The sequence below is a fragment of the Labrus mixtus genome, chromosome 2, assembly GCF_963584025.1.
Source record: "Labrus mixtus chromosome 2, fLabMix1.1, whole genome shotgun sequence".
NCBI classification, from domain to species: domain Eukaryota; kingdom Metazoa; phylum Chordata; class Actinopteri; order Labriformes; family Labridae; genus Labrus; species Labrus mixtus.
The window spans coordinates 33297540-33323416 of record NC_083613.1 but is presented as its reverse complement, the minus strand read 5'-3'; the positions used below and the strand labels follow the sequence as shown (position 1 = coordinate 33323416).

The 25877-nt window shown below is 43.4% G+C and overlaps 1 protein-coding gene across 1 annotated transcript in view; it reads left to right on the top strand.

Moving 5' to 3' along the window:
- The window catches only part of LOC132955017 (myosin-10-like), a 62520-nt gene that overhangs the window by 29804 nt on the left and 6839 nt on the right, over positions 1-25877 (top strand). The window contains exons 7-34 of the mRNA XM_061027626.1: positions 277-294; positions 3424-3516; positions 3950-4013; positions 4227-4325; positions 4435-4578; positions 5636-5731; positions 7768-7886; positions 8031-8183; positions 8449-8622; positions 9898-10071; positions 10978-11092; positions 12115-12171; positions 14601-14794; positions 14920-15041; positions 15826-15895; positions 16380-16540; positions 16777-16885; positions 17671-17802; positions 17936-18142; positions 18217-18354; positions 18591-18714; positions 19813-19984; positions 22283-22495; positions 22691-22835; positions 22966-23172; positions 23753-23857; positions 24703-24855; positions 25794-25877. Coding sequence (XP_060883609.1) covers positions 277-294; positions 3424-3516; positions 3950-4013; positions 4227-4325; positions 4435-4578; positions 5636-5731; positions 7768-7886; positions 8031-8183; positions 8449-8622; positions 9898-10071; positions 10978-11092; positions 12115-12171; positions 14601-14794; positions 14920-15041; positions 15826-15895; positions 16380-16540; positions 16777-16885; positions 17671-17802; positions 17936-18142; positions 18217-18354; positions 18591-18714; positions 19813-19984; positions 22283-22495; positions 22691-22835; positions 22966-23172; positions 23753-23857; positions 24703-24855; positions 25794-25877 — 3642 coding nt within the window. The remainder of the gene's footprint in view (positions 1-276; positions 295-3423; positions 3517-3949; positions 4014-4226; positions 4326-4434; positions 4579-5635; positions 5732-7767; positions 7887-8030; positions 8184-8448; positions 8623-9897; positions 10072-10977; positions 11093-12114; positions 12172-14600; positions 14795-14919; positions 15042-15825; positions 15896-16379; positions 16541-16776; positions 16886-17670; positions 17803-17935; positions 18143-18216; positions 18355-18590; positions 18715-19812; positions 19985-22282; positions 22496-22690; positions 22836-22965; positions 23173-23752; positions 23858-24702; positions 24856-25793) is intronic.

The window sequence follows — 25877 nt, the reverse complement described above, 5'->3', positions numbered from 1 at the left end:
TTCCAAAAAAAGCGAAGAAATGTTCAGATTGTTTAGCTGCAGAAATATTCAGATGAGATGTTCAGGACTCAGAGCCCTGTAGGTAGAAACCTGAGAGAAAATCAAGAGTCTGTAAGCTAGAATAAAGTCCAGAGGGTTCAGTTTTAAAGGATGTTAAAATACGATGATGTAGCTCGTGTCTGGAGTCAGATCAGATGTTTAGCCGTGCAGCTTGATTTGTATTGGTGCACTTTCTCATGTTGCATAATAACAATTGAATCTCCCCATATCCTACAGAGCGGAGCCCTGTTTTATGTGAGTAGCATGTAGTTTTTCACCTCTCTCACCTCACTCACAGAATGAAAGAAAAACTCTGTTAGCACTGACTATTAACCCCTCAGAGTAACACTAGCACTATTCACTCTTTGATTTAGCTCTGATGCCGCCCCACGATGCTTTCCATCTAACCTTTACTCCACCCGCTGATGATGTGCTGGAGCCTCTGCATTGCATGATCCCCTCTTTAACAAATCGAGCATCAACATGACTTACAGCGTGACGACTTCTCATCTCCACCCAAAGAAATAAATCATCCCTCTTATCGTCATTCATAAATCTAGAGGCCAATAGGAGCTGAGAGATCCCCTGATGTTAATGTGACTTAACCCCACTGGTTGATATTTCAAAAACATGCTCGCGTTTATTATTTTTACATTTTATGTAACCAGGAGTTTTACTTTTAAGATGCAAAAATCTCTCGAGGTCAGAGTAATCCAGCGCACATCCGGATGGTTCAGATCCACTTTAAAGTTTAATGCAGAAACATTAGCGCGTGTGGCTTCCTCTGGTTCGCTCTCCACTTGGTTAGCGACAGGTGTGTGTTGATATTTGGATGTGTGTACTGTACCTTTAAATCTCTGTGCAGGGAATATAAAGAGAAACGTCCAAAAAATGTGGACACATGCGAGCTACTTCAGGCAGTCGACTTGAGCTGCTCTGATTTCCCAGCATCCACCTGTAGGCTCCGAGGGGGTGGTGGGGGGGGGTCTAAGATACCGTCCCATCACTCCTCAAACTTCTGCATGCAAATAAAAATTGTGAGGAGTGATGCCGTCGGAGCCTAGACACTAAACACAAAATTTAATCTGCTGCAATAAATATTTTAAACGATACAAACCTGAGTCGTCTGATTTTTGGTCCCTCAAGTCTGGAGTCTTGGCGTGCAGTACAGCCATCATGTGTGTTATTCCTCTTTGGTTAAAGAGCTCTTTCTGTTTTTGCTCCGTCCAGACATAAGGAACCACAAATCAGTGCAACTTTACCTCATGAAAAACCTCCCATTATTTGGACATGTATCTTTCTCTACTGCACAGAGATTTAAAAAAAGAAGAGATTTAGCTCATTTTAATCATGAGACAGAACCTCTTCTGACCTTTTCTTTCTTTTTGGATTCAGCCTTAAAAATCTCTGTTGGCCCCCGATGAGTTCTCCACGCTGGCTTGTTTCCATCCAGATTTAAACACTTTGAGACATTTCCAAAAGACTTGTTCTCGATTTTTTCTTGCTGCTGAAAAGAGCGACTCGTAAGATTTGTCCGACTTTATGAGCGCCCCTCTGGAGCAGATGTTGAGCAGGGAACACACATTCACTGTTTGAGATTTAGTGGAACAGTTTTGATCCTCTTTGAGTCCACTCAATCTGTCCTCAAACACGGCTCCATGGCCTGCCAAGACGCCTGGCAGTCGTCTGACGCAGTAATGACAGTTTTTTGTCTTGACATGAATTCTCAGTTTTATTGGACGTATTCAGAGTATCAGGTGAAGAGTGGAGAGAACAAACTGCTGAGCTGAAGCTGCTTTATAACGTGTACAACTTTCCTGATTTTGAAGAGACAGGACAATGGATAAAATAAAAAATCAGAGAGAGAGAGTGGGAAATGGCTTGGGGGGAAAATGAGCCACAGGTTGGATTTGAACCAAAAAACTCCTGATATTTGCAGGAGGAGATCAGGAGAGTTTCAGGAGCAGTCCTCCTGAAATATTCTTGATATTTTCAGGAGAGGGCGAGAGAGAGAGAGAGGAGACAAATAGAGAGAGAGAGGAGAGGAGAGAGAGAGAGAGTGAGAGAGAGAGCGAGCCTCTGTCAGATGTGTGATATGTTCACTTTGTAACAGGAATGTGGGTCAGCTTGTAATGCTTCTAAATTGCCCCCCTGCTGCTGTTTGTAATCTGCTCTTTGTTTGTGTGTGTGTTCAGCAGATGACACAGATGGGTAGAGGTTGCCAACAAACAATTTAAACTACCAGTTTGCACCGCTGGCCTGTGTTTATACAGAAACAACTTGAGGTCTGAATCTTCTGCCTCCTCTGGGCTCTGACGGCTGGAACAGGACCAGGTCCATCCAGTTCAGCTCTGCTCAAACACTCACTTAAAAGCGGCCCGTCCTTGCTCCCCAGCCAAAGATTGTATTACACATCTCACATCCTGAGTGCAGCGCTGAATCCTCATCTCTCCTCTGGTGGAAAACGGCCTCCTCAAACGTTCAGCGTGTGCAGCTATGTTTGACGTAATGGGAAAAAAGTTCCCCTCAGCCACAAGAAGAAAAGTGAAACTGCAGAAAGAAATCATTTTGGAGTCTCTGGTCATGACTAAACCCACAATGTGGCTCTGATGGAAACACAGCGGACCACCTGTCCAAACATCTGCATAATCCCTCTTTCATTGATGCAGCTTCTTAAAGTGAGAAAACTGTTTCTGTCGGGTGTTGTGGACGTGATAAGAGAGTCTGTCTGGGGAAAAAAAGCCAAAATGTTTCCTCGTTAATCATCAACAAGCTTCCTCTGCTTCAGTCGTGAATGCAGAATCCATTTTCCAAAGATGAAACTTTGCAGGAGGATTTGACTGGCTTGTTCCGTTTTAAAAATAACTCACAAAGTTGTTGAACAATATCAGAATTATATTCAAGGTCAATAGATAAAGTCACTGTGTTCTGATCACATCAAATGTCCGACTGAGTTATGAAGTTTTTTTCTAGGTTTTAAAATTGAATCTTAAGAAATGGAGTCAGGTCACAAAACCCCTGCCGAAACAAAACCAGTAAAGAATCTCCAAATGTGAGTGTCAGCTCATGTAGAAATGTTTAAATACGTTCTTAGAATAAAACAAGAATACATACATAACAGGAGTAAAGTAAAGGACAGAGGGAAAAATATTTAATTAAATTAAGATGAGGCTGCTCGTTGTGCAGTCGTTAGGTTTGAATCCCCCACAAACAATCTTTATTTATAAAGAACACATGACCAGTCTCTGAACGTCTGCCGTCTTTGTTTGCATGTTTGTGTTGTCTGTTTCTCTTAAACTCAGCCATATTATTATTTAATCTTCATTGTTGGTCTTGATTTTCACGGCTGCTTTGACGTCTCTTTATTTGTTTGGTTTTTTTCAGGGGGAATTGGAGCGTCAGCTTCTACAAGCCAACCCCATCCTTGAATCTTTTGGGAACGCAAAGACCGTGAAAAATGACAACTCGTCACGATTTGTGAGTACAAACAAATATTACAATCATGAACACTGGCTCTAGTGGGCAAGAGAAGTGGTTCAGATAGAAGTGATTGTACCCGACCTAAAAAGCCTCTGCATGTTTCTAATAAGCTCCACGAGCAGAAACGTGCTCAAACTAGGATCAATATTGGAGATGCTTTTGAAAAATGGAGAGAGGTTAGAACACAGAAAGGTTTACAGACCCATGCAGAGCTGGATAAACACTGAAGCTACAGAGTCCACCACATGGTGACCTGTGTGAGTATCGACTCTAGAGAGGAGGGGGGGAGACAGCTCTCTATGATGTTTTGAATTCAGACTGCAGTACACATTTTAAACACTAGGTGTCAGAGTTACATACTGCTCCTTTAAGGGAATTTTCTCCTACATGACTCCCCTAACTATCCTGATTTGTTTCTTCTTCTCTGCAGGGGAAATTCATCCGGATCAACTTTGACGTCACCGGTTACATCGTCGGAGCAAATATCGAAACCTGTATCCTCATTAACATCAGCAGAACTGACCGAGACTTTAATGACTGTTGAGATGTTTACAAAGAGAGTCGTCTAATTTTATAAAAATGTGAAACAAACTTTAAAGTAGATGATTGACTTGCACCCTCAGTAGCGTCACACACACACAAACTGAAACATCTCAATCAAGCTGACTCAGCATAAAGAGTTTTTGTCTTTGACCGGACCGTGTCAGACCTTCTGGAGAAATCCAGAGCCATTCGTCAAGCCAAAGATGAGCGCACCTTCCACGTTTTTTACCAGCTGCTGGCCGGCGCTGGAGAACACCTCAAATGTAAGTGAAACACCTCTCTTCTCTGTGAGTCCAGTAGGTTTTTACCTTTCAGGAAAAAGATGAATTTTCTTCCCAGATTCCTGAATGTGTTCCGTGTTTCTCTCCACAGCGGACCTGCTTTTGGAAGGATTCAATAACTACCGTTTCCTGTCCAATGGAAACATCCCCATCCCGGGCCAGCAGGACAAAGACAACTTCCAGGAGACCATGGAGGCCATGCACATCATGAGCTTTGGCCATGAGGAGATTCTGGGTATGTTTCAGAACACACCATGTTCTCTTTTTAATTTGTCTAGTGTTTGTTTTGTTCATTTAAGAAAAGGACACAGCCTTTGGTGTTCCTAACAGATCAAGATCTGGATTTATATTGGGGGTTTTTCCAGGCTGGGGTCGCAGTGAATCAATGATTAGATTATCTTTGACCTCTGTAAACAAATTGATTGTATTATTGTGCTAACCATTCATCAGTTATACAGTTCTAAGCAAGCAGCAACCTCTGGGGTAAGGGTTAACCTGCAGTTCCTTGAATGTCCACTTGAGGCTTGCTGCAAAAGCCAAGGAACTCACATTAAGTCTTGCGGCTGTGGCTCAGTGGTAGAGTCCTTCCTCTCGGTCACAACCAGAAGGATGGTGGTTTGATCCCCAGCTCCTGACTGACATGTGCATGCTCAGCTCCAGCGCTTTGTCTGTCGTCTGTCACTAGTTTGACTGAAAGTTATTTTTGAAACTGCATTTACAAAATGGCAGCTGCCATCGTTGCGCTTCAAAACCAATGCATGACGTCACCGAGACTACGTCCATGTTTTATACAGTCTGGACTTGATTCATTGAAGGATTGGGCGGCGTGCTAAATTTGTCCAAATGATTCAAATAGACTATTCTATTTCACAAAACACACACAAAGGGTTGAATACATCCCCTACTGCGCTGCACAACAAAAAACCATCGCTGTGTTCCGATGCTGTTTGAGTGTATTTAAACAAACCCAGTGTGCAGTCATTTGTGGAAAAAGTGCCTCTTAGTTTACAAATCCCCTCCTCTGAAAATCCTTTAATTCTTCTTGTTTATCAATAATATTTCACAGACAGCAGAAGGACATTTGCAAAATATTCTGTGCATCAAAAATCTGACATAATGTAGTTAGATATAAGAAAAATATTCTCCTTCTTTTGACCATAACTCTTGTGTTTGAGCAGTAAACAAGATATCAATCCTCTCCTTTTGTCTTGTCAATGAAATGAAGAAGTTTGTTTTCTTTTCACCGCTTCATGTGACACTAATGCTGTTTTCTCTTTTTCTTTCCTCTGTAGCCATGTTGAAGGTGGTGTCCTCTGTGCTGCAGTTTGGAAACATAATCTTTAAGAAAGAGAGGAACAGTGACCAGGCCTCTATGCCCGACAACACTGGTGAGTAACACACACACACACACACACACACACACACACACACACACTTTTACATCTGCTGTATCTCCTCGTAGCTCAGGGCTCACAGGTCAAAACCTCCTCCTCCTCTTCCTTTTCCTCTCCACATTCATACTTCAGCTCCTCTGCTGCTCTTTCCCTGCCTCCCTCTCGCTGCAGACCTCATCCTCACCACAAAGGAACTCCTGATTTATGACTCCTCTCTCCCCGAGCCGTGTCACTCTGCCATTAAAGCCCGATCATTATGAGGATTTACTCCTGGAGGAAATGGGGCACAGCGGTCCAGTTCCTCCACATGTGGCTCTGCATATTTGGCGCTCACAGGAGGGAGACGGGGAGAGAGAGCGAGTCTAAAGCCAGTGACGAGGCTCAGCCAGATAGTCTTTAACGCGAGCAGCAGAACTCAAGACTGCTTTTTTTTTTACTTTTCCACTGGCTTCAGCAAAAACAGAGAAATTACATTTTCCTGAGAGTCATTCCACATAAAACATCTTAGAAGTAAAAGTTCATTCTCTCTCTGGCTTTTAGAGCATTTTTTATAAATCTTTATTAAATCTGTTAAAAGTCAAACAACTCAATCAAATCATTTCAATAAAAATAAAGCCAATGGGTAAGTGCTAAACACTGCAGTTCCTCAAGTGTCCACTTGGGGCTCATACAGAAAAATGCAATTTTGTCCTAGATAGCTCATGTCTCTATCAGGACACACTGTAAGAGGGAGAATTTCTCTTATTATAAGAATTATTCATAAAAAGGGGTGTGGCTGATTTTGACTGACAGCTAGTGTGTGCAGCTGTTTTTCACAAGGCTTAAGCCCCGCCTTAGCTCCACCTCTCAGCTTGTTGTTAAGTTGACCAAAAGTCAGTTTGAGACAGCATCTCCAACATGGTGACCGCCACCGATGGACTTCAAAACTCAGCTCTTCGTTTTCACTTCCTGACATTGTCTCCTCCTCTCTAGATCCTTGCTTGACTTGTACTTACTCTCTGATGTACGATAAAAGCGTCTGCTAAGTGAATTGTAGAAACCAACGGGTGATGTCACTGAGACTACATATATATAGGCGTTTTCAGACGGCAGGAACTTGTTGTAGTTCTAGGAACCGTTGGAACCCTCCCCCCTTTTTTATTGATTCCACACTGCAGGAACTATGAACCATATTAGTTCCTAGAACCCGGTTTAGAGGAACCTTCTTAGCTCCTGCTTCAGAGTAAGTACTCTCCCAGCACCATGACGGTGTGAATTCAGACAGAAGAAAGTCCCCATGTTGAGTAGTTCTTAGGGAACTCCCTAAAGTGGAAAGTCCCTGGAACTGTTTGAAAGTCCATGGAACTGTTACCCAATATGTATATACAGTCTACAGTCACTTAGCTTCATGACTCCACACATGGCATAAAGAAATGATATTTAAAGAGCTGCATAGAAACTGCTTGTTGTACACAATGGAAACCATCACACAGGAAGACAGTTTAAACTAATAGTGGGCAATAGAACGATCTTAGATCGTGGAGGATTTTAACGTGCTGACGATCTGCCAAAGCAGAGAGATCGTAGAACCGGGCTATTGTGTTTATTATTATGCTGCAGTTTATGCTCCGACACAGACGCATCTCTCCAAACCTTCAAATTGTGCATCAATTCTGATCAAATTGAGGGAAAGACGTTTCTGGTGCTAAAAATGTTCTGGGTGAGACCTCCAGACCTCCTACAAAGATGTTTTTCAAATAGATTAAACTTGTCAGCTCAGTTTTTGTGCATTTAAAAACATTATACAGGGAAATAAGTTTGCCAAAAAAAATCATGATATGATATTTTTCCCATATCGCCCACCTCTAGTTTAAACCTTTTGTTCCCTCTGGGAGTTCTCTAAAACCAGACCATGTTTTATATACCAGAGCAACTTATATTCTGGGTTTTACTGTATTTTGATCTTCTGTTTAAATACTGCTACTCTGGCTTTCTTCTGTTTTCATTAAAATAAATGGTTGTGCTTTTTTTTTTCCATCTCTCTTTCCTAGCTGCTCAGAAGCTGTGTCATCTCCTGGGAATTAATGTAACCGAGTTTACTCGAGCCATCCTGTCCCCGAGGATCAAAGTGGGACGAGACTACGTCCAGAAGGCGCAGACTAAAGAGCAGGTCAGTGAGCTGCGTTTGAGCTGTTTGAACATTTAATGCTCAGGGAAGTTTGTATTGTTATATGTGTTTGAAATCACCTGAAAAGATCCTCTCACTAGTATCTGTCCCCCTCCTCTCGGTCTCTTCTCCCCCTCCCCCCTCCAGGCCGACTTTGCCGTTGAAGCTCTGGCTAAAGCGACGTATGAGCGCCTGTTCCGCTGGCTGGTCCATCGCATTAACAAAGCTCTGGACAGGACCAAACGTCAGGGCGCCTCCTTCATTGGCATCCTGGATATCGCTGGTTTTGAGATTTTCCAGGTTTGGATCCAACTCTTTTGATATTTGGAGACGACAGTTCTCTTCCGTTCGTTTGCACAGCTCCTGATATTGTTTTAAGACTTGTGTAAATCAGTGAACTTCTTGTGATGAAAGATACAACAGAAAACTAAAAAAAAGTACTTGGTCTGTTTTTCGATTCTCTGATTTTAAAAAATTTGAAAAAATCCCCCCAAAAAAACATCCAACCAGAATTTTCATTTTTTTAGACACCTCACTGAGTGTTGTTTTCTTCCCCCTCCTGCAGCTGAACTCGTTCGAGCAGATGTGCATCAACTACACCAACGAGAAGCTGCAGCAGCTCTTCAACCACACCATGTTCATCCTGGAGCAGGAGGAGTACCAGAGGGAGGGCATCGAGTGGAGCTTCATCGACTTCGGCCTCGACCTGCAGCCCTGCATCGACCTCATCGAGAGGCCGGTCAGTGAAGCGGATTCATTCGTTCATCCTTCTTTCAATGTCTGCATATAGAGAACAAACCATATGACGTAATTTTGTAGACCAACCCGGAAGTAGCATCGCCATGGTGTCTAACGAGAATTCGCCAATTGGGATTTTGGATCATTGCAGAAAATAATCTCTGTGTTAAACACACGTTTCTGAAGCATAGGCGTTTTGTTCAGCAGGATGATCTTCACAGATGAACGCCATTTTTATGATGTTTGAAGAGTTAATGCGGCCGACAGAAGTAAAAAGCTAACGTTATGCTACAAGCTAACTACACCACGGTCGGATGATTGTGACGTCACTAGCGTTACGCTTCAGACGATCTCCGATAAACTAATCCACGTAGCTTAATAAATAGTTTACTAACATAATATTCACCTGAACCTAAAGATTAAACCTACAGGAGACATCTCCGACTAGTGAGAGAGTTCCCGCCCTCTGTGTCCGGCGTGATGACGTTTAATGTCCCCGACAACCGCTGTAGTCACATTTAGCCACTTGTTAGCAACCGCCTTTTTAAAGACGAGTAAAAACTTCAAACTTCACAAGTGGAGGTATTACCTAACGTAGTTTATGTGGTCTAACAAAACACCAACATCTCTTCAGCTTGTGTTAACCACAGACCTTATTTCAGGAGTCTAACCACAAACACATTCAAAATCCCCGTTGACTTTTAGACGTTAGACCCCATGGCGCTCAAATGCTAACTCACTTCCGGGTTTAGGACTCATTCCTGTGGCGCTCTATACACCAATGCAACCAATATACCAGTATGAATACTGAGGCGCTCATTACTGTGAGTGCAGCCCCTCACCATCACCCACTGCCCGCGACATGACGCAATTGAAAACTCCCTCCCATTCATCGTGTGTACGGCCACTCGGCTCCACAGAGCATGCCGAGCACTCCAATTGATTGTGTATTGCAAGGAGTGCTGGGAAAGACAGCGACGCAGACGAGGCTGGCAGCGCCACTTTTTAACATCTTTTCCTCCTCATAATGACATAATGAAGCATTAAAAGCAGAGGGCGGCATTCTGTTCAGTTAATAAAGCTTGTAGAGTGCTGGACTGATTGAAATACTCCTCAATTAAAGTCACTGAGGTCCAGCATGCTCCTTCATAACGACATCACTTTAAAAAAAGAAAGGAGCATCCTTCCTTCTGGATGAGGTCATGTGATGTTCTGTGTTTTCTCTCTCTCTCTCTGAACTCTTTCTGTTCTGTCCTGTTTTTAAATGTCCCTTCAGGCTCACCCTCCAGGCGTGCTGGCCCTGCTGGATGAAGAATGCTGGTTCCCCAAGGCCACGGACAAGACCTTTGTGGATAAGCTGATCCAGGAGCAGGGCACACACACCAAGTTCCAGAAGCCCCGGCAGCTGAAAGATAAGGCCGACTTCTGCATCATCCACTACGCTGGCAGGGTACGCCCCCCCCCTCCCGTTTATCTCTTTTAAAAATCACACTCAGCAGATCTCTGCGTCAGCTTGACTGTGAGCGAGGAGCTGCGAGGCCGCCGCTGGCTGGGTTTCAGATGAAAAACTGAAATTGGGTCTTTCCTTGGAAATTACATTTTTATTGAAGGATAAAGCTTTCCTCATATGGAGCTTGTTTTGAGGACAGAGGTCCGACTCTCCTCTCACATAGGAGAACATTTTTATTCAAAGACTGAAACGATCATCATCATGTTCGAGTTTGATTGTTGGATATAATTTGATGGGAGAGTGGATAAAGTAGGACATCAGGCAGAGAGAGACAGTGGGGACAAATTTAAGAATCAAAGAGTTTAAGTCGGGGAGCTGCTGGTCTGACAGTTCAATCAGGAGAGACTAAAGTAAGAGTTCACATTTATGACTAGTGAGAGAACATAACCAGCTTCCTGCTTGAAGTTACGCTGAGCTCCATTTAGAGCGCCCGCCTGATGTGCAGAGTGTTAGGTCTGTTTGAGCGTGCGACCTGGGTTCGAGTCCGGCCTCGAAATCTTTAAAATCTAACATTTTTGCAGACAGTACAACATGATGTCACATAGGAGTAAATCAGAGCATCCGCATAGAGTAAAACAAAAAAACCCAATTAAACAGAAAAACAAGACAATTTACCATTTACCCTCCCAGCTTCCTAAAGTAGTTATCCTTTAGCGACTGTCGTAACATAGATACTATCAGGACGATACAAGTAGACACAGACACATATGTAAAAAAAAAAAAAAAAAAAATAATAATAATAATCATAAATATATATATATAAATACATTTAGTTCGACTGTGGCTCTTTTGCCGGTTTCTGACTCAGCAGGATTAATACTGTGTCCTCTGACTCGACTGTTCCAGGTGGACTATAAGGCGGATGAGTGGCTGATGAAGAACATGGACCCGCTGAATGACAACGTGGCGACCCTCCTGCATCAGTCCACGGACAAGTTTGTGGCGGAGCTTTGGAAAGACGGTAAGCTGCCTCATTTTTCTTTTCTTCTAAGCACTCGAAGCGTTAATGAGATTAGCAGGGATGGGGATCGAAAGATTATATTTGCTTTTCTTTGCCGCTACGTCCCGGCCGTCATATTTGTTGGTTTGAACTGAGTCCACTCCTGAACTCACCTGCTGCGCTGTCATTGGCTGGAGGAAACACACCAGCTCCCCTCCTAGAAACTTCCTGAGTCAATCAGAACAAACCAGAACAGTAAAATCCAGTCAGAGGACTCTGCAGACACAGTCACCACCACACATAAGGGCCGATGGAGCAGCTTCACTTTGGTATAAGTCTGTATTTTATTTTGTAGGAAAAAGCTTCTGACTCTGTCTTTAAAAGCTTTATATGTGATTTTTTGATCCAGCAGATGTCGCCCTTGAGCACCAGCATGAAACCAAAACAACTTGCGCTGCATTGTTTTGTTAGCATGCTAATGCTAGCGATCTTTATTGTGCTCGTATCTTCACACTGCATGTAAATTTACCTGAAATGAGCGTGATCTAGAAACACAGTTAAGCAGTGAGTACAGTATGTTATTCTTCTTTTCTCTAGTCCCTCAATTAAACAACTTTTATATGCGAGGGGAGGAGTCAGCCGGCCGTCCGGGCGATGTAAACAAACTGAAGATAGGACTCTGAAAACTCTGAAAGCATCACAGACAGTGGGACTCGGGTGTTACACCCATTGTAGACAGTCATGACTCACAGAGTTATTTTCAGAGGATATTCTTGATTTATATTATATTTAAGTGTGAAAAATCACATATAAAGACTTTAAGGAGTTAATGATGGTCAAATAAACGATCCCCATCCCTCGAGAAAGGAGGAGGAGTCTCTTCATATAGTATCTGATATCTTATTTCTTGAACGAGCTCATCGGTTTGTCTTTTAATGAAGCTTACTAACAACAGCAGTGTGCCTTATGGAGCCGGACCTTCTTATTAATAACTGAACGTAACACCCCCCTCTCTCTCTCTCTCTCTCTCCTCTGTGTTGTAGAGATTCAGACCATTCAAAGGGCTTCATTCTATGACACTAGTCTGGATGAGCCAGCAGGTGAATGACTGGGTCGAGCTGTAGCAGACCTGGGCAGAAATAATAACCGCTGTAAAACACTCTTCAAAGATCATGATTTTAATAGCTATGAATATTTTTGCCCAGATCTGGCTGTATGTGTCACGCTTCAGCCGGCGCCGTGTCTGTCATAGCTATACTGTGGCTCCCATTTGCTTCCAGGCTGCATGGCTCCCTTGTGTCAGCCAAAAGAAGTAGTGCCTGATTCCTAAAGCACTTAAAGTAGTCTTATTGCTCCCTCTGGTCCGAGTACTTTGCCTTAATTAGTTTCAGTATTCCTGCAGGCCAGCGTTGGTCTTGTGATTCTCGTGTGTTCAAATAGCCCAGAAGCAAACGTCGTGATGTAGCGCAGCTGTGTGGAGTCTTTGTAGCTTGTGTTTGTTTACGTCCCTCCTCTGTGATATGTTCAGGATTTGAAGCCGGACTGAAGAGAATGTAAAGACATTAATTTCCCGCCTTCCTCCTTCCTGGATAGGTTCATGGTAGCAGGAAAGTGAGACCAGATGTCAGTATTTTCTTTGGCTCTGAGCTCAGACGTCTTAGAGGGTCCAGACAGCAGGACATAGATCACCGCTGTTTAAGTGTTTCACCTCCAGAAGTCTGAAAATGTGTCATAGTTATCATCAGTCGAGTGTGTGTGTTAGAATTAGTTAGACAAAGCTCCCAATCCCAAACAGTCATTATCATTAATGACCTACTTGAAGATTATTTTGAGTTAAAGGAAGAATGTGAGACTTTTTGATCCAGTAGATGTCGCCCTTGAGCTCCAGCATGAAACCAAAACAAACTGCGGTTTGGCCACGCCTCCTCCATCCTGAAGCCTCCGCTCTCCTCCAGAGACACACCTCCAACCCCTCTCCTCTTGAGTTCAGACAAAGGAGTTATCAATTAGAACAAACCATAATGAAGCACCATGAAGCACAAGCAGCTGACAAATTTGTCCTTTACTCGAGCTGCAATCAGCTGTGTTCTGCATTGTTGTGTTAGCATGCTAATGTTAGCGCTCTTTAGTTAGCTTGTAGTTTCATATTGAACATAAATTGACACAGAATGAGCGTGATCTAAAAACTCTTACTAACATCCAAATAATCAGTGAGTATGTTCTTCTTCTTCTCTCTAGTTCTTGACTAAAACAGCTTTTATACACAAGGGGAGGAGCCGGCCGTCCCGTCTATGTAAACACGGCTCTGACAACAACACAGCCAGCGGGACTCGAGCTTCTCCCTCATTGTAGACAGTCATGACTCAGAGACACATTTACACAGGACAGACTGGATTTATGATTTATTTATGTAGAACATGTCGCACATTCTTCCTTTAAACCGTTAATAAACTGAAACTTTGGAGAAGAAGAGTCAGGTTTTCTGGCCCAACTTCACCAACTACCAAGATGCATGTAGAGTGTGACCGTATGGCTCCACTGGTTCCAACGACAGATAGCGTCTCTTCGCTTTCCGTTCATTTCCAATTGAGAGCCGGAAAGGCAGTCGCGCAGTGCATATTGGGATTCTTTGCAAATTAGATTTGTCAGGTCTGTTCTCAATATTAGAAGAAGATTATATGCAAATGAGTCAAGGGACTGCCAGGATTAGCCGTGCGTTTATCCAATCAGATGCATTTGTTAAGGCAAGCGGTGAGTTTAGTGCTCCGGCGCCATCTCTAGCGTCCTCGTCTGAAGCGGTGGAGCTGTACGGTAAGGCTTGAAGAGGTCAAAAAGCTTCAGCAACGCTTGTAGTTTGAAGATCAGCTTTATTAACTTTATTAAACCAAAATTACTGTCTGCTATTAGTGGGTGGTAACTGCGCCGCAGTATGTAAGATGTGTCAGGCGAGATTTCTTTTAAATACTGTAAATAAAGTCTGTAGATATTACTTTTCAAAGATTTATTTTTCAAAGATTTTTTGGGGGGCTTTTTATGCATGATGCATATTGAACGTGCAATCTTCTCTCCATATTCAGACACAAAATAAGAGCAGACTGCACAGAGCAAGATTTTCACCTTATGGACGTGTTTGCGCCTAAATATCATTAGCGCTATATGCTTTGTGAATAAGACCTTGAGATGGAGCTGATAGCGAGAGTACATGATTTGCAATATTTGGAGCTACATGTATTAGTGGCTGCAATCCGTTTGTTAGTGAATCAGACCGAGTGAGAAACTGAGCCCGGTTTTTACAGATCTGTAATCTAAGGAGTTGACAGACGTCCTCATACCAACTCTCAGTGTTAGATTTGTTAGCCTGCTGGTGTTTAACAGTACTGTGTAACGTCTCTTCATGCACCTGCACTTTGTCATGTTGCTATGTTTAACGTCACGTTGCCGTCGCTGTCCTCGCAGTGAGTCCACACCCCCCCCCCCCCATGAAATCGACCCACTCTTATAACCCGTTCTCTTCATTCTACCCTTCCAGTCGACCGCATCGTCGGCCTTGACCAGGTGGCAGGCATGAACGAGACAGCCTTCGGTGCCACCTACAAAACGAAAAAAGGAATGTTCAGAACAGTGGGACAGCTTTATAAGGAGTCGCTCACCAAGCTCATGGCCACGCTGAGAAACACCAACCCCAACTTTGTCCGCTGCATCATCCCCAACCACGAGAAAAGGGTAAATACTCAAACCTAGCAGTGATGTCATGCTTTACCGTATTCTTTAGCATCTTGAGCAATCATCATGTTTTTAAGGAGTTCTTTTAAGTTATTTTAACTCTACTTTGTTCTTGTTTCTCTCAGGCAGGTAAACTGGAGCCTCACCTGGTTCTGGACCAGCTGAGGTGTAACGGAGTCCTCGAGGGGATTCGTATCTGCAGACAGGGTTTCCCTAACCGTATCGTCTTCCAGGAGTTCAGACAGAGGTGAAAACAAAAACAGAAGCTTTCTTACCCCAGTTACAATCAGAGGACAAGATGGCTTAAGCTTTGTAATGTTCTGCCCTCTGAGTCCGCTGTCACACCGTAAACAATAGGACATAGAGCGAGAAAGCACAGAGTACACCCAAGCCCTTCCAGAGAGGGGGCGTGGTCAGACACAGCTCATTTACATATTTAAAGGTACAGATACAGAAACAGCCTGTTCTGAGCAGGGCTGAAATAGAGGGGTTTATAGACATGATCAAATACAGGATCAGAGTGGATTTAGAACAAGAAACTTCACACACATGTTTTGAGGAGCTCTGAGACTTATTTACACTGGTTGAAGAGGAGGAGGGTATGTGACCTTAAATGTTTATGAATGTTAATTACATTCAGTTGCGTTACAGCAACTGAGAAACTTTTTTGAGTAGTTTTTAAAATCAGTAATTTTACTTGAACTTCAGTTTATTTTGGGGAGTCATGAAGTCGTACTTCACTACGTTTTATATAGTAAAAAAAACTAAAAGGAAGAAAAGGAGGTCCAAGAACCTGGCCAGCCATTATGAAGGTGTGATTTTAATTAATCAAGCTGGTTGGAGATTCATATTCTCTTGTTGTTTGTTTGCACTGCACATGACGCGAAGATTTTACTTTTTAACCCCCTCAGGTACAAAAATAACTTCTCATCACCGGGTTTGGACTTCTACTTTAGTCAATTGTCATAGAGTAACTGTACTTTTACTTGAGTACAATGTTCTTGAGTATTTATTTGCTCTTTTGTTCCCAGATATGAGATCCTGACGCCCAACGCCATCCCTAAAGGCTTCATGGACGGGAAACAAGCCTGTGAGAGAATGGTAACGCTACTTTTCATGTTTTATTTCAGTTTAAATGGTAAATGGACTTGAGCTTGTATATTTATTTTGTAGTCTTCTGACTACTCAAAGCCCTGACCTTCCGGACGACTGACTCTACCACTGAGCCACAGTTTAAAACTTCTACCCTTTGGAAAAATAGTTTACAAGAAGTTCTGCTGAGCTACAGAACAAAGAAAACTGTGTTGCTAACGTTAGCAGTGCTAGCATCTTTGGAGATGCTTTTGGAAAATGGAGAGAGGTTAGAACACAGAAAGGTTTACAGACCCATGCAGAGCTGGATAAACACTGAAGCTTCAGAGTCCACCACATGGTGACCTGAGTGAGCATCGACTCTAGAGAGGAGGGGGGGAGACAGTTCTCTACAATGTTTTGAATTTAGACTGCAGTACCCATTTAAAACACTAGGTGTCAGAGTTACATATTACTCCTCTATAGATTCTTGTCCTTCATGTGCCCTTTGTAGATCCAAGCTCTGGAGCTGGACCCAAACCTGTTCCGTATCGGTCAGAGTAAGATCTTCTTCAGGACTGGAGTTCTGGCTCACCTGGAGGAGGAGAGAGATCTGAAGATCACCGACATCATCATCTACTTCCAGTCTGTGTGCAGAGGATACTTAGCACGCAAGTGAGTGTCCCATCTCTGATCCTTAAATTATTTATTTATACACCTTTCTGTAGTTTAATACCAAAGATCAACGAAGGGCAGAGATTTATTTGATCAACACTGATGATCACAAATGTCACATTGTGGCTTTTCATCTCTAAACTGAGCTCATATCAGACCAGCCTTGATATTTAAAAACACTACAGACGTCCTCATATTTTGATCCTCCACCTCTCACCTGTCTTTTCTTCCTTCAGGGCGTTCGCTAAGAAGCAGCAGCAGCTGAGTGCTCTGAAGGTCCTGCAGAGGAACTGTGCTGCCTACCTGAAGCTGCGACACTGGCAGTGGTGGAGGCTCTTCACCAAGGTGAGAACTGGTGACAGCTACATCCAAACCTGACGCTGTAGTTCATGTGTAACTCAACACATGTAAACTTCTACATCTCTGCCTCGCCTGAAGATCGAAGTTATCAACTGTGCAGCCCAGAACTGTCTTCAGTCAATTTACAACTAAAAACACTGAACAATCGGGGTGCTGTTAGCCTCGTGGTTAGTATGCACGCCCCATGTGCAGAGGCTATAGTCCTCGAGAGCGTGCAGCCCGGGCTAGAGTCCGACTTCTCTCTCTCTCCCTCTCTGTCTTCTCTGACTCTATCCTCTCTCCTGTCTCTAAGTAAATGAATAAAAAACACACAAAAAATCTAAATAATGGAAACTTTTTGGACACCTCCGTCTCCATGGTAACTGAGCAACCTCAGTCTGTTTTCCTGGTGTGATCCAGAACTTCAAAAAAAAAAAAAGAGCAAGTGGATGGAGGAGGTTAAAGGTAATTTAATTTGTCTGACAGTACTCGGTGCTGCAGGATGTTCCAAGGTCTTGAAAAGTCAACAAACATTGAACACGTCCAGTCTAACCTTCAGATCATCAGGAATTCTTCTGGAGTTTTGGTTCATTTATACAACAGTATTATTTACTTATAAATTCAGGAACCTTCTCCTGCTAACTAAGAGTTAGTGTTAGATTCATGTTGTTAGTGAGTTATTGTAAATCCTCCTGTGACGTTCTGGCTGGACCTCCACCACAGAACAAAAAATAATAAAAATGTAGTTTTGGAAACCTGCAGAGCTTGATTACTTTGTCCGTGTCTGTCAGGTGAAGCCTCTGCTGCAGGTCACCAGGCAGGAGGAGGAGATGCAGGCCAAAGACGAGGAGCTGGTGAAGGTGAAGGAGAGACAGCTGAAGGTGGAGAACGAGCTGGTGGAGTTCGAGAGGAAACACCAACAGGTACAACACATCACCTTGTGCATGCTCATAGAACTGTGTCCTCGATTAAAACTTAAATAATGAAGTGCTTTTTATCCGTTTCTGTTCTTTGCTCTCACATTTATGATCCCAATCTTCTGTCTCCTCTCTCCAGCTTGTAGAGGAGAAGAATATTCTAGCAGAGCAACTCCACGCAGAGACGGAGCTGTTTGCCGAGGCGGAGGAGATGAGGGTCCGTCTGCTCTCCAGGAAGCAGGAGTTGGAGGAGATCCTTCACGACCTGGAGTCGAGGGTGGAGGAGGAGGAGGAGAGGAACCAGGGCATGCAGAACGAGAAGAAGAAGATGCAGTCTCACATCCAGGTATGAATGATTCATCTTTCGTGGGATACAAACCCTCGTCTTGTGTCACAATCATCATGTTGTCTTTGTTTCAGGACCTGGAGGAGCAGCTGGATGAAGAGGAGGCGGCGAGACAGAAGCTGCAGCTGGACAAAGTGACAGCCGAGGCAAAGATCAAGAAAATGGAGGAGGACATTCTCCTGCTGGAGGACCAAAACTCAAAATTCCTCAAGGTGAGAGAATCTCAAACAGCAGAAGCAGTCATTAAAGGTGACATATTCTCCTCCTCATCACCACGTTCAAAACGACCTGTTAGTGAATATGAAATAAAAAAGGCTCCTTTCCTGTATTACTAAATACACACAGCAGCTGTTCACAAGAAACGTGGCACATTAATCGATGTTATCTTACCCTTTATCGTGTTTGAAAATGCCCCCGTCTCACCTTTACTGTTTTTTTTCTCCATCAGGAGAAGAAGCTGCTGGAGGACCGGATCGGTGAGATGACGTCTCAGCTGACGGAGGAGGAGGAGAAAGCAAAGAACCTGGGGAAGGTGAAGAACAAGCAGGAGATGATGATGGTCGACCTGGAGGGTAAGAGTCTCTCTGTTACTCTCTACGACACGTGTCCCTAAGAGAAAGAGCATCACAGTGTATGAGGGAAGGGGCGGCACGATGAATCAAAACTTAATCAGGATCCAGAGTGATGAAAAACAAACATGATTGATGCCTGCAGCTCTTTATGAACACACAGATTGTGTTGATGTAGAAACTCACTTACAGGAGACGTCTTTACAGCAAGAGGAAGAAGAAAGATTTATATGAGTCGAACACACAGGTCATGACCTCTGGTTGCTTAGTCTTCCTGTCACTTCCACATCATGACTTAACTTTTAAAGTCTTTATATGCGATTTTTCACACTTAAATATAATATAAATCAAGTATCTCCTCTGAAAATAACTCTGTGAGTCATGACTGTCTACAATGGGTGTAACACCCGAGTCCCACTGTCTGTGATGTTTTCAGAGTTTTCAGAGTCCTATCTTCACTTTGTTTACATCGCCGGGACGGCCGGCTGACTCCTCCCCTCGTGTATAAAAGTTGTTTAATTGAGGGACTAGAGAAAAGAAGAATAACATACTGTACTCACTGCTTAACTGTGTTTCTAGATCACGCTCATTTCAGGTAAATTTACATGCAGTGTGAAGATACGAGCATAATAAAGATCGCTAGCATTAGCATGCTAACACAACAATGCAGCGCGAGTTGTTTTGGTTTCATGCTGGTGCTCAAGGGCGACATCTGCTGGATCAAAAAATCACATATAAAGCCTTTAACTGCTCACTGAGCATCTCTGGTGACTTGTTTGTTCTCAGATCTGTTTGATTTATTAATTTCAGGAAACTAAACTCTGAACCTGTGAACGATAAGAGCTTTAATTTCTGTAGAAATGTTTAAAAACTCCAGAACATTTGAGGGTTAATGAGCTGAAAAGCAGCTTATCTGAGCACCACTATTGTGTCAGAAATGAGCTTTTTATGGTTTGGTACTTTCTGTGACCTTTTTGTAACAACTTGAGACGTTATCCGTCGACCTGGAGATCAAACCTGTTTTCTTTGTTCAGTATAATAATGAACATGTCTTGACTCTGCGTGTCGTTGTGTGAACCGTGTGATCGCGCCTCCCTGCAGAGCGTCTGAAGAAGGAGGAGAAGACGCGGCAGGAGCTGGAGAAAGCCAAACGCAAACTGGACGCCGAGACGACGGACCTGCAGGACCAGATTGCCGAACTCCAGGCTCAGATCGAGGAGCTGAAGATCCAGCTGAGCAAAAAGGAAGAGGAGCTGCAGGCTTCTCTGGCCAGGTCAGTGATAGACGTCACAACCAGTGCTTATAAAACATTTATATGTGGATCGAGTGAGCAAGGACAAAAGAAAGTTTCTTCATAAAGTCGTCATGGTGAAGTTGAGTGATCAGAAGTGAAATATCTCCGCTCTCAGAGTCATGCAGAAATAAAATCAGCTCCATAAACTGCTCATTTCAGACCCTGTTGCACAACTTCACACACACACACACACACACACACACACACACACACACACACACACACACACACACACACACACACACACGTGCTCTCACCAGTGCAGTAAATACCATCTCTATGGCAACAGCACTCCACTGTGGAGCAGCCAGGTCAATACAAAAGACCTAAAATAGACGTAGCGGCCCACAGACCAGCACCGAGTCCACCCTGACACTCTGCAGTCGGCGTTCCTTCAGCCCAACGCGAGTCCCTTCAGCCGCGCTCGCTGAAAGCTTTCATGTCGAACGCAGCCGTGTCTGATTACAGGGGAAATGACTGTTGATTGATGCTCTCAGTCTGGAGGCTTTGCAGCAGATGCAGACGATGAACTGAGCTGGATCAGACCGCCTGTCCTCAGTCGATGTTTTATTTGTCTCTTAATTTCCTGATGGTGGGAAAAAAATAAATATTATAATAACTTTTTCCCCTGATCACAAAATATTTTCCTCGTTAATATCAGTCCCTCCCTGATTTTCCTCCCAGTGAGAAACGATCCACTGCAGCACGCTCGGTGCCGTATTACTGTTCAGATGAGGTGAGCAGCTGTGGAGGTCGCTGCCTTGAAGGTCGCCTCGGAGTCTTTTAACACGGTTTAAATCCTCACACCAGGCCACACCGTGAAGCCTGCCCCGACTTTATTTCACACAGAAATCCATCGCTTTAGTCACAGCCTCAGATCATTAAGCTCTCATTAAACCTGATGAGCCTCACTTTGGATCCAGCTGCTGCTGCTCCGAGAACAGCTGTATCGTCTCTGTTTGGAAAAAGGGAACGACTTTTAAAAACGCCGTGGCAGCGCGTTGGTTAAATGGATGAATCATAACGACGCTCGGTGTGTTTCATGTGAGGCTTTCTCACAGCGGGATGTTAGAGCAGTGTGACAGTTAGCATTGTTTGACTCGGCTTCACGTCCAGCAGCAAACAAATCAATCGTTACCATGTTCATCTGAAAAGCAGCACTCACTGTTATTATGAGGAGCGATTCAGCAGTGAGCACAGCGCCCCCCTGTGTGCACCCGGGGTCTCACTTCAGTTCAACAATGAGTCACTAAAGGACAAAAATGAGGAAAAGAGGAAATTAAAACAATAATAATTTGATGCATTTAACTGATTAAGATATTGATTGAAGTTGAAGGGACAGCTGATCAGGAACGAGAGAGCCTTAAACACCTCGCTCAAGGACAGCGGGGGTTCCCACGTCTCTGACACAAGCTTCTGTTTCATAAAGTTTCTAAACATGTTTCAGAATGTGCTTCATTTCTGTAACACTCGCTGTCAGGCCGCACAGATCTGGAGGCTAACGGCGTTTCATACTTTCAAGTGTAGCCTGCACGTTCATACCAACAGCTGATGAGGTTCATCGCTGTCACTTTTAAAACGAGTAGAGTTCAAGCTCAACACAAACATTAGCGTGGATACTTTGAGATGGACATCAAACATCTTGGTCCTTTTTTTTAATAATTTATATTTTATTGATTTTTATAACAACATTATAACGGCAAACAATTATAAAAACAAACAAACAGACTAAAAGATAACAACAAAACAGGCAGGAAACATAATAGACAATAAATGGATGACAGAAATTAGATACAACGATGCTGAGAGTATCATCAGTGCATCACCAGAAGGAGGGCAGATGACGTGTGCTTGCAAACAAACAAAAGTCAATCAACACCCTGGCACTGATGTGTTGCGTTCTCCTGATATGAACTGGCTAAAATTGTCCCATTGCTCCTTAGAAATTTCATTTTTCCAGTTCAGCTTTCCAAGCATATTTTCACAAACAGCTATTATCATCATTTCTTCTTTCCACATTTTCAGTGTCAGAGTATCGCAGTCCTTTTTAAACTAAACAGCTTATTAACCTCTTTTTTTAAAATGTGTTTAAGTGATTTATGATTCACATGGGTCACCTCGCCACAGGTCAGACAATCCAACACTTTGAAAAGATTTTAAAAAGGTATTCGTTTGTTGAAGAATAAAATCTTTAAAATCAGAACTAAGCTAAGTGAGAACGTTTGTTTGATGAAGAAGAAAAAAAAACTGACTTTGAGCTTTTTGCGTCTCCAACAGGAGCGACGAGGAGACGCTGCAGAAGAACAACGCCTTGAAGCAGGTCAGAGAGCTGCAGGCGCAGCTGGCCGAGCTGCAGGAGGACCTGGAGTCCGAGAAGATGTGCCGAACTAAAGCGGAGAAACTGAAACGGGACCTGAGCGAGGAGCTGGAGGCTCTGAAGACCGAGCTGGAGGACACGCTGGACACGACCGCCGCACAGCAGGAGCTCAGGTGATTTAATCCAGAGTGTTCAAATCAATAATGACCACGAGGAAACTCTGAACGACTCTCAACAAAGTCTGTGTACAGATGTTTGCCTTATGTGATGTCACTCGAGTCAGATCAGCACGACCTTGTTTCTGGTGAAAGATAACCACAGAAGCGATAGACTCTCTTCCTAACCCTCTCCACTCGTCCCAACTCCAGGTCCAAGCGAGAGCTGGAGGTGGCCGAGTTGAAGAAGGCCATAGACGAGGAGACCAAAAACCACGACGCTCAGATACAGGACATGAGGCAGAGGCACGCGACGGCGCTAGAGGAACTGTCCGAGCAGCTGGATCAGGCCAAGAGGGTGAGTGGGTCACGCCCGGTCACGTTCACAGGGTTTTATATTTCACTGTGCAACATATAAGACGTCTGTGAATATCCACATGAAACCATATAAAAGCTTCCATTTCTTTTTGTGTTGATTTTTCCTGCAGTTCAAGGCCAACCTGGAGAAGAACAAGCAGAGTTTGGAGAGCGACAACAAAGAGATGGCGTGCGAGGTGAAGACTCTGCAGCAGGCGAGGACAGAGTCCGACCACAAGAGGAAGAAACTGGAGGCCCAGCTGCAGGAGTTCACGTCCAGGGCCACCGAGGTGGAGCGGGCCAAAGGAGAGCTGACCGACCGCTCACACAAACTCCAGGTGAGGAAATCAAAGACTCAAAGAAGCTGCTGTGAGAGGGAGACATAAACGTGTCCTAACCCATAGACCTAACCCTGCTCAAAACTATCAAATATTGAATAATTGTCAGGAATTTAACCCTTTAAATACCAGAATCATGTAATCAAACTGGCATTTAAAGGGTTAAATTCCTAAAAATGATTGAATGTTTGGTAGTTTTGAGCAGGGCTGAAGTTGTTTAAGAGATTTATGCAGAAAAAAAATATCAATCTGTTCTATTTTTTTATCAATTTTTTGTAAGTGGACATTTTTGTCCTCAGTGACTTCAGAGGGTAGTAAACATGTTTCTCAGTGTTCTATTGATCTATTAAAAAAAATTAAATGTGCATTCCAAAATGTGTCAAGAGAGAGACTTTCTTACAGAAATATGAGCCATATGCACTAACAGAGACAAAATGATGACCAGATGAAGAGGAAAGATTTGACCAAATGGACAAAAATGTCCATAATGATGCATGAGGGTTAAGAAATCAACGACTGTGTCTTTGGGTGATCTGCTTTGGACGTCTTCATAACACCCCCGTGTGTCTCTTTTTTTCAGGCGGAGCTGGACAATGTGTCGGCTCTGCTGGAGGAGTCGGAGAAGAAGGGTATGAAAATGGCAAAGGAAGTGGACAAACTGAACAGCCGACTGCAGGACTTAGAGGTACGACACATCAGCCTCTCGGATCAGACTCATGAACGCTTCAGGAGACTTTATGTAGTCAAACATTCATCACAGTCACTCAGACTAAACACAAAACACCTAATAAGCAAGGAAGATATGACCGCATACTTTTGTCAACACCACAAACGTTTATGAGGTTATTTAGTAGAACAGATGTTGTTGTAGTTTGAAAGGTTGAATCATAACAGAAACACAATCTGGACAGCAACAGGCACAAACCAATAGTTATCTAATCTCTGAATTTAGCCAGGTCATAAGGTCATGTTCTGATACACACATACCCACCCACCCTTTCCTGGTAATAGACCAGTTTGTCCGTCCAGGAAACTTCTAGGACATGGTCTTTATATAGCACACATGTTGTAATTGTCCAGTGTGATGATTGCCCATAACGGGATGATTGGGATGTTATAAAATAAATAAACAGATCCTCGATTCACAAGCCATAGTCTCTGTCTGATTGTTCAAGAGCGTTTACTCTTCTACATAATGGCTCCTTCAGGTGAATTCATTTATAGATTTGAACACCAACAGCAGTATGATGGGTGGTGTGGTCAAACATTCAAAAGACCCTAGATTGAGGCCTTTAGACGTTAAAGTGTGGAGTTATTGGTGTTTAAATTCCTTTCTAACATGACACAGAAACACAGCTAATTAAAAAATCAAGATGTGTGATCAGGTTGTTTATTCATTTGAAGCTGCAGCATGAAAGCTCACCTGTTAGTGAACCCAACAGAACACATCTTGAACTTCATCTTATCCAGTTTTATCACCTCTTACTCACTGCTTCATTTATTCTTTTCTGTTTGGGCTCCGGCGGGCAGGAGTTACGGCAGGAAGAAACCCGTCAGAAGCTCAACCTGAGTGGCCAAATCCGGCAGCTGGAGGGCGACAAAAACACGCTGCTGGAGCAGCAGGAGGAGGACGAGGAGGCCCGGCGCAACCTGGAGAAGCAGCTGCAGACGGTGCAGGCTCAGGTACACACAGGTGTTCATATTCACACATAAACCACTGAGACCTGACTGATAGGATAGGATAGTACTTTATTGATCCCCAGAGGAGAAATTCGGGCGTTACAGCAGCATAGACAAGAAAGCTCGAAAATACAAAATACACATTAAACAGAGTAAATAAAAATAAAAATAAAAATAAAAAACAAGGGGTATATACAGTACAAAATAATGATGAAGTTAACAGGGGGGAATTGAGACAGTATTTACAGAGAATGACAAGTGATTAAAGTGACTCTGTATGATAAAATAGCAGCAAGTAATGTAAACAGCAGAGAAGAGAGGCAGTGTTGTACCACAGTAATGCAGAGAAATTCCTCCTGAGTGCCAGGAGGAAAGTTTCCAGCTGTTTACTAACACCAGTCGATGGGTTTAAAGAGGGGATGCTCATTCTGCTTCAACACCCTCGCTTTGAAACAGGTCGGTGTCTGAGCGCCTCTCTTCTTCTTCAGCTACTGTCACAAGCACAAAGCAGACAGCGCCTCTGCTGGTTAAAAACAAACATATCACTATACGTTTATAATTTAATGCAATGTAGCGTCACATCTCTACATCTGTCTTACATGCTCAGAGCTGAAAAGCTGTTCAAACATTTGAAGCAGACCAGTGGATCGGGGTAAATCAGCCACTTTATGAAAAGAGTAACTCACAAAAATCAGTAAATTTAATGAAAGTAAACTCATTAAGCATCTGTGCCTGCAGCTGTAGGAATGAATGTGTTTGTCTGAATGCTGTTGGAGTTGATAAAAGACTGATGTTTCACAGATAATCGTCTGATAACCAGTGAAAGTTTGTACAAAGCTCAACCCTTAGGTTACCACAACAACACCATAAAAGGCACACAAACAACACGGCACGTAGCCTAAATGTTGTTGTAAATTGACGTCTGAACATCCTGACTGCAGCTGTTTGAGACGAAGAAGAAGCTGGAGGAGGACGTGGGAGCGATGGAGGGCCTGGAGGAGGTGAAGAGGAAGCTCCTGAAGGAC